Consider the following 13,623-nt stretch of genomic DNA (forward strand, 5'->3'; position numbering starts at 1 on the left):
TGTAATCCTTGTAAAAGGAAAGGAATGAATGAATGAAAACAAACAAGATGAAACGAAGTCATCATCAGGCTTTGTACCAGAATGATTAATTTAGAATATTTACTAATTTACAGGCCTATTAATTTCACTTAAACATTTTTACAGTTTGTCACATTGGGAAATTGATTTACTCATTGATTGTGAAAAAGCTCAATGATGATTTTCTTCCCGTTTTACCTTTTATTATGATGTTTAATACTCACTATGGGCCTAGCCTCTGCATGTTTTCAATGGTTTTAATTAAATTATACAAAGTGACGGGACTCTTATGACACAGTATGGTGGGTTAGCTTTTTGCTGCTGCACCATTCTCTGACTGTTATAGTTGGTTAGGTTTAGGTTGCCACTTGGTTGCAGTGGAAAGTTTTCCCTTCGTTTTCTAAATGTTAAGTGTTGGTTACATGTTTGCTTCCCTCAACATTCCCCTACGTGTCCTCTCTTAAATAGTAGGCCCATTTCTCTGATATCAGGAAGGCTAATGTGCCGTGTGCTCCTGTGTGTAGCGTGATTCTTACACCAGTTAAGTTTATCACGAGAGTAGGTTATTTAGGCTAAATCACGACTCGTGGCAAAGGGGGATTATCTGCAAAATGCCCGCGCCTGCTGACAGATGGCAAAGGACCCACTGTGTTGAAAGGCATAGATTGGGGTCAGTGTTGGATAATATGCGTTTACTTCCCCACTTTGTTAATGTATCCACATGCATGCACGAGGCCAAAGCAACGTAGCACACCTGTGGTCCTCTGTGATATATAGAGCTCGTACATCTGGCTTGATGTCTGGTTTGTTTTGGTAGACTAATATATTATTGCTAGTCAGTTAATCAGTCTTAGACAGACAGATTTTTTTTACACTTAGAACATGAAGTGAAAACATCTGGTTTTGTCCAGGGCCTGGTAGGTACAAATCGTGCTTTTCCCGAATCCCAGTAATTCCCCTCTTTTGCATACGGTTCTAACCACAGTGCGCGTGCCCTTGTGGCTCGTGGCCGCGCCCAGGTTTTTGCTTTGCATCTCGTCAAAACAAAGCGGGGGCGAGCCAGAGAGCGAGCGAGTACACGGCGCTGCATGCTTCATGAATGAGTCCCCATCCACCGCACCGCAGGTCGGACCCTCCATCCGCCTGCACCCTGATGCCCGTGTGGGTGCGCAGACGGGCGGGGAACAGTAAAGGAGCCAGCCGCTGATGAGCCTCGACAGCAAACACATCCAACCAGTACTTCATGACCGATCCATCCCTGAAGGAGCAACACAGGATACGGCACGGTGAGTGTAGGCTACAGTGGGCGGGCAGAGGCGCATGACACACGGCAACTTTGTGGCCATTATGATCCTATGTTTCTCGATAGGTGGACTTTGTGATATATCTAGGCTGTGTGTTCATCAGACACGTTGTTTACAATGCCTCATATCGCGTTCACACAGGTAGAAAAAAATAGAAAAACCTCCACGTACGCACGGCTGGCTGTACATTCCTCCCTGTAGGACAAACGTGGACTGGTTATCTGGTCGATTGGTTTTGTGTTTTATATGGATTAAACGTGTGACTGTGGAGCTGGGTATCAATAGGCCACAAACGTAACGGAGACTAATAGAAATGAAAGTGGCATCGATCTGGCTGTAGTCGCCCCTGGGAGACAAGGATGAGGAGGGGTGAACAAAAGCAGAAGTGCCCAGACTGGCGTGGCAGGGCATATTAGGTAGTCTGTGTGTAGCGTGCCTCTGTGCCTCTGTCTGAGATGTGATCTCACTGTGATGAAGGAGCAGGTCAATCCCTCTGAAAACACACCAGTCACACGTTATCAATGGCAGTGAGGGTGGCAGAGAGGGGGGTGATGTGTCTTTGTCTGAGAAGTGACAGCCCAGACTGTTGTTCTCCCCTCTGACCAGGGGATGGTGCTTTACTATGTACAGTACAATTTAATGTGGGGGAGACACCCAAACAGACTACAATACTGTAAAGAAGTACTCCATCTTGGCTTCTCTCATTTTACTGGAATAAGACTCACTCCCATACTGTACGTGTGGTAACATGCACTTCCCCATTTGCTCTCTGATGTAATGTGTGAGTGTGCTTCACTTTCAAAACACTCCTTCATTGTGTTGAAATAACAGTCATTGACAGAATAAGGGAACAGAAAGCACCCGTCTGATTTGGCTATCCTTTAAGCAGATCATAAATGTGTGTCTTGACAAGCCTTTGATGCCTTTTTTATCTTATCATTGACTGTAATTTATTTAATCTTTCTGTTTTAATTCATTCATTGTCTCAGTAGCAGTAGAGCCATGTCTGTGTCAGAGCTGCAGACATTCCTCTCTTGTGCCTCACCCCGCTGTTTGCCACCCATGTGATCCCTCCTGTACGCTTCATGTGCCTTTGATGATCTGTTTATCTTCAGTCAAACCTTGACTAACATTTCTCCCCATATAATTTCCCCTCTCTTATGTTTCAGATGCTTGACGGACTCAGGCGGAGGCATGGCTCACGGCCCTCCTCCAGACCCTCCTCCCGGCCCCTGTCACTCAACTTCAGCACCTTTTCAGCCCCTCCCCCAAGCCCAGACATGGACACCAGCAGTGAGCATCCAATCAGGAGGTAAAGGCTCAGTTCCTGAGATTAAAATTTCACAACATACAGCATCCTGGAAAATGCATGAAATATAAATGAGTGCTCTTGAAAATCCCACCAGCTTTTCTCCCTGAGGAGTTCAGTTTGCTTCTGAGCTTTTCTTGCAGCACATGTTGACCAAATGATAATGATCTCCTGGTGGGATGTTTGATTGACTCAAATCCTCACGTGTTTACATGTCATTAATCCGTACATTTGCTTTCTATGTTTGTATGTGGGAGGGAAAGATGGGTTGTTGTTGTTGTTTACTCTCAGCAGAGTCCCTGGGCTGCATGGGTTTACATCCATTATTTCTTCCTTATCAAAGTGCTACTTTTCACCAGTTCCTCTTGAAAATCAGAAACCCTGTCTCTACAGACAATATTTTTATTTCATCTTTTTCTTTTATGTGAGTGGGTATTTTTCTGTAAATTGTGGCTGCAGATTGTATTGGATTGAAATCATTTTTCTATTAAGGAGGAGATGACAATAAAACGTGGATGTGTTGTCATCTATCTCCTCCTTGTATTGTATCAGTGCATGTGTATGCAGATAAAGAGTAAAGGATATTTATGCAAAGGTGATTAAGGAATAATCCTTTACTGGTGGTTTAAACTTTGGAAACTAACCTATTGTTTGAGTTTATCATCTAATTTTACTTAAACTATTTTGTCTTAAAGCTATGTCATGTTAGCTTAGCAAAAAGACTGCTTTGCTAAATACTATCAGTGATGTTAATACGTCTTTTTTTTTCTTTTGAAAAGAATTCACAGTAAAAAGCACATATTGTCATTGAGGGTGTTACACTTTGCTGAGTTTGTCTCCCCGGAGTCACCAAGGATTTTCTGTCAGTTTCACTGTCGAATAAAGAAATAGGCCAACATGTAGCTACATGTTAAACTCTCCTGCAGGCCCACGCTAGCAGTGATAGATTTGCAGCCTTTATCTGTAGCTTTTTCCTTAGTATGTTCAGAGTGGCATGGGTCTCCTTGAATTACCAGCAACAATTAATAAATAAGAACTGTTACCTCCTAACATCCAGTGGTGAAGCTGTTTTATGAGTCACTACAAAGTATTCAGCACAGCCAAAATGTCCATGCTAGGTTTTTTGACTCTCAAGGAGATCACACTGGTTCCAAGGGAGAAATTTGGATTATTTTTCCAGAATTTGTGAAATGAAAACTGTTTTAATTAAGGTGATGAAAAATAGCTGTGACTCAATCAGGCAGTCAGGAAAAGAAGATATTATAACCCCTCTGACTTCAAGTTTGTATGGCAATGAAACAGGTAGAAACTGGATGTTTGAATTCTCAGATATCAGTATTGCTGAGATCCAGTTTCGGCTTGCCTTTTTTCCTTTTGTCATCCTGCTTCAGCTGTCCTGAAAATGGGAGAGCAGGAAAACCTTCCTCATTGTCCCGTATTGTGTCACTGCTTCCTATCCCTGTTGTTGTCAATAAGCCCGAGGACTTCCTCCTCCACCTCCTCTCTGTACAGTGACAAGCACAACAAAGACCCGACTGCCTCAGTTTGCTCATTCTGCAGCTCTGTGGCATCTGTGCTCTGCATAAATATTTGTTTGCATCAATGGCGGTATTGTGCTGAAAGTGAGGCATAGAAGGAGGAAGAATATGCTCGCACTGGTGCATGTGCTGTTGTTTTCTGCTTTTTCTCAGACCTGAGCCACCTCCCTGCCTGGCTCCACCCATCCTGCTCTTAACGGTCTGCCTCCTTCTCACCATGCATCATTCTGTCCTACTTCTCTCATCCTCTGTCACCGGCCGCTCTTTGTGTTGTCATTGTGCTTTTTCCCCTCTGTGTACTCTCTCAGACTCACACTGCTTATGTGCCCTCCCTCCCTCTGGCTATTTCCTCGTGCTATTCTGTGTCTCTGTATGTCAGCTCGTAGCCTGACCTTCTCTCCCTCCTGTCCCGTACTAAGTGCACACTCTGTTTCCCCCTCATGAGGACATTGCATCGGCTGAAGTTGATGAGCTCTCCCAGCCTGAGCGAGCTGGGGAAGAGTGAGAAAAGTTCACCTGAGGACAGAGGGGAGAAGCAGAAGAGGGCAGGAGCAAACGCCACCTGGAACAGGTAGACATTACAACAAGGATGGAAAAATACAGAGGATTTAATACAGTTTACAAATAATGTAGAGCTGTGTACATGTTGTTGTTTTTTGTAGCATCCACAATGCTGTGATAGCAGTCTTCCAGAAGAAGGGTTTGGCCGATAACGAACTCTACGTCCTCAATGAAGGTGTCCGGTACGTTTGGGGACAGCTACAAAAACACTCAGAGAGCAGAGAAAAGAACTTGTTTCAGTGTGTTGATGTCATTTTGAACTATAATAAGTATAATTACCATCTGTCCTGCATTTGCTGACTGAACACTTTCTTGTGAACAACTTTGTCTGTGTGCACTGTATGTGGGCCTGGGGAGTCATGTGGTTCTGCCAGATATCTCATTATCTGGCTAAACCAGACCCAGCCTCCATTACCGCCCAGGAAACATGTTTACATGCTCGGAAAAAGCTATGAGGAGGCAGGCACATATTTTTTCAACTTCTTACAAGAAACTTCAAGTTACAATGCAGTGAAATGGTGTTCATTGGATTGGTTTTATTTTATTCCCTGTGCAATCACATGTTGTTCAAAGGTTTCATTTATTAGGGGTGTAAACACATTTCCAAGAAGTATGAGAGAGAATAGTTAAAAATGGTTGAATACCATCATTCTTCAGTGGTTGATTTGTTTCCTCAGGCATCTGCTGAAGACTGAACTTGGGTCTTTCTTCACAGAATACCTTCAGGTAGCTACATTTTATTTTTGAATACAAGAGTTAATTATGTTAATTTTATATGGAATATTACATAACATGGTATGCTTTCACTGTATTTCACAGAATCAGCTGCTGACAAAAGGCATGGTCATTCTACGGGACAAAATAAGATTTTATGAAGGTAAGACTGATTGCATTAGTGATAGGATACACTAAGACATGCCTCAGTAGGTTATGGCATGGTTGGATACAATATGATACAATATGATACAAAGCAATATGATGCAATCATTTGGATACAGTAGAATACAATACAACATAATAAGACACCAAATAGTATGACACGATACAAAATACTCAACTCAACTCAACTTTATTTATAAAGCACTTTAAAACAACCTCAGCTGAAACAGAGTGCTGTACATAAAAGTATTGCAGGAATAAATAAGTAAATAAAACAAATAAATCATTAAAACAAAGGTGCACAAAGTAAAATAAATTGTGACATTGTTCTAAAAATAATTTAAAACAGTGAAACAATTAATTAAAACTAAAACAAACCATAAAACACTAAAACATGAGCAGAGTCTCAAGCTGGGTTAAAAGCCAAAGAATAAAAAATGGGTTTTAAGACTTGTTTTAAAAGCGGACAGTGAGGGGGCTCATCTTATGTGGAGGGGGAGCTCTTTCCATAATTTGGGTGCGGCAACTGAGAAAGCTCTGTCCCCTCTGAGCTTACGCTTTGACCTCGGTACCTCAAGGAGCAGCAGATCAGCTGACCTGAGGCACCGAGAAGGAGCATGGGGATGGAGGAGCTCAGAGAGGTACACAGGGGCCAGACCATTTAAAGATTTAAAAACAAATAAAAGGATCTTAAAATGGACTCTAAAATGCACAGGCAGCCAGTGAAGGGAGGCCAGGATGGGAGTAATGTGCTCCCTCTTATGGGCTCCAGTTAGAAGCCAAGCGGCTGCGTTTTGCACCAACTGGGGACGTGCGAGGGAGCCCTGACTGACTCCCAGGTAATGTGCATTACAGTAATCCAGCCGAGATGTAATAAAAGCATGGATTACTGTTTTAAAGTGCTGCTGTGCAAGAAAAAGCTTCACTTTAGCCAGCTGCCTTATGTGAAAGCTGGACTTCACCACTGAGCTTATCTGCCGATCCAACTTAAAATCACTGTCCATCTTAAAACCCAAGTTTGATACTGTTGGCTTTAAATAGTCTGCCAAAGGGCCCAAGTCAACAGGAGGGGGTCACAAGGGCCACTGGGACCCAACACCATCACTTCTGTTTTTTTTTCATTAAAGTTTTAAAAGTCCAAAGACATCCAGGCCTTGATGTCTTCAAGACATGCCAGAAGAGGTGTTACAGAGAAAGTGTCATTCTTTCTTCGTCAGCGTAGCAGTGAAAAGAGATGCCATGCTTTCTGAGAATAGAGCCCAGGGGCAGTAAATACAAAGAGAAAAGAAGGGGCCCTAAAATCAACCCCTGTGGAACCCCATATGGCGGAGGGGCAGGGCTGGACTCTGAGTTACTAAGTTTTACACTCATGCTCCTATCAGCCAGATATGATATGATTGTATAAGATACGCCACAATACTCTATTTGATCTGATGCAATTTGTTTGGATATGATATAATACTACATAATTCTGTTTGATTTGATACAGTAAGATGGGATATGATAAGATATAATGTGATTCAATTTATTACAGCACATACGATATGATTGGATATAAACTGATACCATACAATACAATACAATGTGATTGGATGCAAGTTCAATAGAAAATGATAGAATATGATACTACACATACCCAATATATAATCATGCATTAAAAAATAAAGCTACAGCTAGAGTTGTGATTCTTTGCAAAACACATGCAGGGATAAATTTTGTTGTCATCTGTGTCAGTGGAATGAGCTTTAATCTGTTGGTTTGTTCCCATGTGATGGATGCAGGTCAGAAGTTGCTGGACTCTCTGGCAGAGACCTGGGACTTCTTCTTCTGTGACGTCCTCTCTATGCTGCAGGCCATCTTTCATCCAGTTCAGGTTCAACGCCATCCTAAAGTTGATTTAAGACTAACTTAGTTATCTGGAGGTTGTTGGTTGTCACTTATTTCTGCTTCTCCCTGTGGTTGTTGCTCAGGGTAAGGAGCCCTCCGTCAGACAGCTCGCTCTGCTTCACTTCAGGAACACCATCGTACTGAGTGTTAAGTTAGAGGACGCCCTGTCTCGACCTAGAGCCCGTGTACCCCCCTCTGTTACGCAGATGCTGCTTATTCTACAGGTAAGCCTTTAGTTGTTGGCTTCAGTGAGCTATTTCAGCTTTTCACAAAGTAGTTTCTGACTGACTCTTTGCAGAGAAGAGTAAACTTCCTTTACATGCACATACCAGATAACATAGATATTCACAAAATGAACAGCAGCTGAAAAAGAGGATCATATTTTTGATGTTTTAATAACTTAATCTATGAATCAGTCATCATCATTTCCTGTGATCAACCTTGTCATGGCCTTGATTGCCTGAAAACCATAAAAATAGTTCTTCTGTGAAACTGGAGCCCTATATTCTCTGTCTGTCTTTAGGGTGTCCATGAGTCACGAGGTGTGAACGAGGAGTACCTGAGGCTTGAGTCTCTGGTTCAGAAAGTGGTCTCACCTTACCTGGGCACCCATGGGCTTTACTCTGGAGATGGTGCTGAGGCCAACTGCTGTGTCCTAGGTGAGGCAGTGTGGGCGATGTAAACCAAGAGAGCAGAGTTATAACATTGCATGTCTGGAGCATCACATAGATTAATTAACCTCTTCATTTCCTCTCGTCTTTAGAGAAGTGTTTGCCGTGGGGCTGGCCAAAGTCTGTGGATCCACTGTCGAAGAACCCTGTGGTACGATCTAAAAGCTACAACATCCCTTTGCTGCTGACCCCCGTGGCAGAGTATGACCCAGATGCCAGCTCTGTGGGCAGTGGAGGAATAAGGCGCCACTCGGCCTGTGAGATTATATCCTGCCTGGAGGAGCAAGGACTGGCCTATGCTGACCGGGCCTCAGGATCTGAACTGTCTGGTCCCTCTTCCAACAGGCTGTGTGTGACCTCTCAGTTCAATGGTAAGACACAGATGGAAATTTAAGATTTGTATTACTATTTAAAAAACATAAACAATCCATGATAATACAGAAACCCTTTCTCCCACAGGTATACTACAGGCAGGTCCGAATGTGTTGGACTTGCCTCTTTCTTCTCCGTCCATCCTTCCCCTTCACTCCTCAGGGGCTCTGCATGGCACTGAGGCCACAACAACAATGACTGATCTCAGTATGGGTGCATCCTCCACGCCACCCAGTGAATCATCCAGCCCAGAAACCATAATTGGACAAGTGCTGGAGTCTGCAGACTCAGACTCTGATGGAATATTTATTGATTTCCCTCCTCACTCTTCAGAGGCTCTGGGGTACGGCCGCGAGAGTAGACAGAGCACTGTGTAGTTGTGGTTGCAGGCACCCACAGTGTGTGCATTATTAATCTGTCATTATTACAGATTTAACAAAGCTACATTACATTAAATGGGTACCATCTTCTTTTCTCACTACACTATAGTGATTTTCTGTGTTGAGTCCATTCCAAAGTGCTTTCAGCAAAGAAGTCAACCTCTGAAGCCTTTGTTCATATAATTTAAAACAAGCCCAAGAGAAACTGTAAATCAAAGACTGAAATGTTTCAACATGTTTTGTTTGTAGAGCACCATTATTTTGACTTTGTCCCAGTATTTTAATCCTAAACTTTCAAAGATTTTAACCAAGCGGGTCACTTAAGGTTCCTTAAGAAAAAATCTGTTGACATTTCAAAAATTTCTTATAGAGAAAAAAATGATTGCAACAGATTGCATTCTAGCGAGAACCTACATTGCATATTTTGAATGTCACACATATTAATTGGCAAGTGATATTGTTCCCAACAAGTACATCAAAAACTACAATACAGTTCTTTCAGGTTGCTGTGATTTTAAGTTATTTATTTAGACCAACTCTTCAAGATAATATTAAGTAGAGATGTTTGTGCTCCAGTGTCACAGACACACTGAGGCTGTCAGAAAACTCTCAGAGCTGGAATAACCTTATCTTTGTTAGTTTTTGTCTTTTCAATTAATGCTGTTTTAACCAATGGAGGATAACATTGTCCTTTGATGGAACCAAGGAGATAAAAAATTGAGCTATTGGGTTTTACAAAGGGTTGGTTTTAAATCTCTGTTGAGGTTGAGTTACAACAAACATTTACACAAAAAAAATCCATCCATTTCTGTCTACTTAACTGAGATCAGGTTGTGGGGGCTGCAGTCAAAGCAAATTGATCCAGACTTCTCGTCATCAGCAACTTTTTCTAGCTCCTCCTGGGAGATCCCAAGGTATTCCCAGATTAGAATGGAAATTTAAATATTTTTACACTAAAAAGACATTTTTTCACATATTTGTTTCACAAACATGTATTTTGATCCGTACCAGTTTCATTGCCTCTGTCAGCACATTGGTGTTTGCCACAGCAATGAGGTCTTCTACGCTTACTTTTATACAACATCTAATGGAATTGTGGATTTCTGCATTGTGTTCATCGCCTGGTCAAATGCAAAATGCTTTTCTTTGAAACAAACATTGGTGTGACCACATTAGCTTTTCTGCTTTAGCTCAGTACAGCAGGAGTCGGAGGAGTATGATGATATTGTTTACATTCGACTAAGACATGACCACTCTGGCTGAATGTTGTCTCACACACTGTATTTTGCACCACCACTACATTGTAAATAAAAGTGCATTGTTATTTTTTAGGACAGCTACATAGTGTAAAGTGAGCTTCTACCTTTAAATGAATTAAGATTTTACTAAGGGCTTTTTAACACAATCTTTTTCAAATGATGTTTTACCTCAAGCGTTTTGTACTTTACTTTTTTTGACAATCTATGATGTCTATGGAGTTGTACTTTGTATTAATTTGTTATACTAGCCCAGTAAAAAAATAAATACATTTGGATTGTATTTAAAAGTGTGTTGTGTTTTCTGTTTTGGATCAAATGTTGTATTAATAAATAAGAATATTTTTATGTTTAGATTACCACCCAGAAAACTAACTTGATTGTGATCATAAAGATGGGAAGAACATAAACAATCAAGGTTAGATTTTGATTTGCTCTTTAGTCAAACTGGATTAACCACTTGTGGACCTTTTAACCACATTTTGTAAATGCAGTCAGCAGATCAAGGTTGCTCAGCTGCCAAATGTCCAAAATTATTTTGCAAGTGAACCTTGAAAGTTTTTTTTCCAGTGAAACCCCCTAAAAATTGCTAAAAGGGTGTTAAATGCATGAGCTCAGTGACCTCTTAGTGTATTTTCAAACTACAAGCTTAGGGTTTCTTTAAATATAATTTAAATGTAATTAAATGTAATTCAAACAGACAAGCTCACATGTAACTCTGACTCCCTGTCTTGTGATAGTTTTTTTCTTCTTTATGCAAGATTCTTGTTGTCTTTTTAAATGCTGTGACATACAAGTAGGCTACATTTAGCTTCTAGGTTTAAGATGCCTACAGCATAATTTCATTCATGCATTACATTATATGTAAACCTTCTCTGTTTCTCGTTATGATCATGTGATGTCTAGCCTAATTTATGGTTGTTTCCAAGATTTCTTATGCTATTTATACATATTTTTCTGGAACAACCACTTTTTTTGTATGTGGCACAATTTTGTGGTATAATTGTAGCCAATGGCATGTCTCGCTGTATTGACAATACTAGTTAGTCAAGTTAAGCCTTTTCCTTATAGCTTTTTTGGTATCTTTTTGACACTATAATTTAATTATAATCAAATAAAGACACATAAAAGTAAACGTATTATCTTGGAGGAAAAAAAGTGTGGCTGAATTGCGGGCAGTGGCCGCCTGGGGATCTCCAGTTTCTGTTTTGGTTGAATTGTTTCTTGTCTTTTTTAAGAATAATTAAGTTTTATTCACAGGCTTATTCCTTTGGTACTTTCCTACGTGAATCTCCCAGGTACTTCCGGAAACGGAAGGAAACTATCACGTGAATAAAAATATTCATACTTTTATTTTGAAAACTCACACCGGAAGATTAATGTTACCGTTGAAGCCTGCAAACGCTGCGGAGTGTAACAGTCGAGGCTCCTCTCAGTAATTGAACTGCTTAAAAACAAAATTGAACTTATGTTTTGGTAAATACCAACGCTATTCTCTCTGTTAGACAGTTTTTCTTCCAGGTAGATTTATTTTTCGTGGCTCCACGGAAAGACGTTATTCTTAAAACTATGTTTTTGTTCGGTTGTAGTTAGCAGGAGCTAGCCACACTCGGGAGCTTCCGGTCTGGGTGGAAGTAATTTCAGCACTATAATAAAGGTAAACATTTTGGATTCATTGACGCTTCTCCTCGGATTTTTGACACTTGTACTAAACAGACTCTGTACTTTATGTCATTAGTCCCATAATGAGAGGGATAGCTACTCTCCTGTGTGTTATTTCTGTGTATTTTCAGACCCTGTGTGTGTGTGTGTGTGTGTGTGTGTGTGTGTGTGTGTGTGTGTGTGTGTGTGTGTGTGTGTGTGTGTGTGTGTGTGTGTGTGTGTGTGTGTGTGTGCGCTCCTCAGTCTTACCTGGTGTGGGGGGCCCTGGCTCTCTGCCTGCCCTCTGTGGATGAAGATGTCACTGGCCCAGCGGGTGCTCCTCTCCTGGATATTCGCCCTCATCTTTCTTATCATGCTGGTCCTCAAGCTGGACTCTAAGATTCACTGGAACTGGTTTCTCATCTTCCTCCCTGTCTGGACCTTTGACACCATCCTCATCTTCATGCTGGTGGTGAAGATGGCAGGACGCTGTAAACCAGACTTTGACCCCAGAGATGGAGAGCAGAGTCTGAAGAGGAGGCTGTGGTACCTGACAGCTCTGCTGCTGAAGCTGGCCTTCTGTCTGACACTGTGCTCACACCTGGAGAGGCTCTTTGAGATGTGGGTCAGTGTGGTGTGTGTGCCACTGTGGGTTCTGCTGGGTGGAGCCCTGGTGGAGCTTGGACACAGCGTCTTCCACTACAGAAGGGACTGAACCAGAACACTGCAATATATTTATCTTTTTTTTCTTCCTTTTTTTTCTAAATAAAATAAAGCTTCCATCAAAAAAAACTCTCTTTAGGGATGCATAAACTGATCCAGTGGGTTGGTATCAGAAACTGTGAAGACTCTATCAGGAAGATCAGGTATCAGTCAGTCCTGACTGATCCAGCTTTAAATTGTGTCTTTGCTGTAACCCAAGTAAAGTTTTTACTCCGTCACTTTAAGTCACAGCATAGGACATAGAGTTTGGTGTAAGTTGATTTGCACTTTGATATGTGGAAACATCGATATTATCCTGGCACAAGTGTCACAAATATAGTTTTATTATAGGTGCTGTCTCTTACCATACTAAGCTAAGTTGTTCAACTGCATCTTTATCTAAACACTCTTATGGGGTGTTAAGTGACTGGTCAGATACCAGTCTTCACGAGCTGGCACTGTGTTACCAAACCTCATTATATTTGCTTGTGAAGTGACTATCACACATCTGTAAAACACCCATAAACCATCACACCTATCAGCTTACACGTGTTGTGACTTTTCATCATTACTAAGGCTGCATTATGTAAGAGAAAAAAATATGCAGTGCAGAGGTTTTTAAATCAAAGTGTTAACCATATTACAGAGCTTCTTCTTCTTGTCAGTGACACTCAGTCATTCCCTCTGTACCTCCATCAAATTTTAGGGGTTTGAAAAACATATTCTGCTTGTTCCTGATAAAACTGCAATACTCATCTGTATGAGTTTTTTTTTTAATATAAAAAGCCATCAAATAAATGACACTGTTAATACTTAGCCAGTAAAGATTTTTTTTAACTATTTACTCTGCTGGCATCCTATGTTAACCTCAAACTCCACACCACTGGTAAAAGGGACTTATCATTCTGACATAAACTGTATAACACTTGAGTTTTTGTGGCACTAAATGTGACAGCAGTAAAAAGCTTTAATTTTATGGACTTCAGCCGCCTGTGTCGACAAAGTGACCAATATAAAATCCACATAGAGACATAAACACAGTCATATTTTGAACCATTTATTGAGAGGTTCTGATCAGAGTATAAATCACACTACCAAGTCTTAT

General features: G+C 41.1%; 2 protein-coding genes across 2 annotated transcripts; both read left to right on the top strand.

Moving 5' to 3' along the window:
• The first annotated feature begins 1,039 nt into the window (after positions 1–1,039).
• On the top strand, positions 1,040–10,417 carry prr5a (proline rich 5a (renal)). The gene is made up of 11 exons (XM_074678405.1): positions 1,040–1,304; positions 2,492–2,634; positions 4,615–4,740; positions 4,832–4,912; positions 5,408–5,456; positions 5,550–5,607; positions 7,391–7,482; positions 7,580–7,720; positions 8,020–8,155; positions 8,260–8,538; positions 8,627–10,417. The coding sequence occupies exons 2-11, from the start codon at positions 2,492–2,494 to the stop codon at positions 8,914–8,916; spliced, it is 1,395 nt and encodes a 464-aa protein (XP_074534506.1). The 5' UTR covers positions 1,040–1,304; the 3' UTR covers positions 8,917–10,417.
• A 1,132-nt stretch (positions 10,418–11,549) lies between these two features.
• tmem60 (transmembrane protein 60) lies at positions 11,550–13,593 on the top strand. Its single transcript, XM_074677428.1, has 3 exons — positions 11,550–11,651; positions 11,765–11,832; positions 12,081–13,593. The coding sequence occupies exon 3, from the start codon at positions 12,127–12,129 to the stop codon at positions 12,529–12,531; it is 405 nt and encodes a 134-aa protein (XP_074533529.1). The 5' UTR covers positions 11,550–11,651; positions 11,765–11,832; positions 12,081–12,126; the 3' UTR covers positions 12,532–13,593.
• Positions 13,594–13,623: the final 30 nt, after the last annotated feature.

This window comes from Halichoeres trimaculatus, unplaced genomic scaffold (assembly GCF_033239565.1).
Source record: "Halichoeres trimaculatus isolate MK-OKI-2021-1 unplaced genomic scaffold, fHalTri1.1 fHalTri1_scaffold_10, whole genome shotgun sequence".
NCBI classification, from domain to species: Eukaryota; Metazoa; Chordata; class Actinopteri; order Labriformes; family Labridae; genus Halichoeres; species Halichoeres trimaculatus.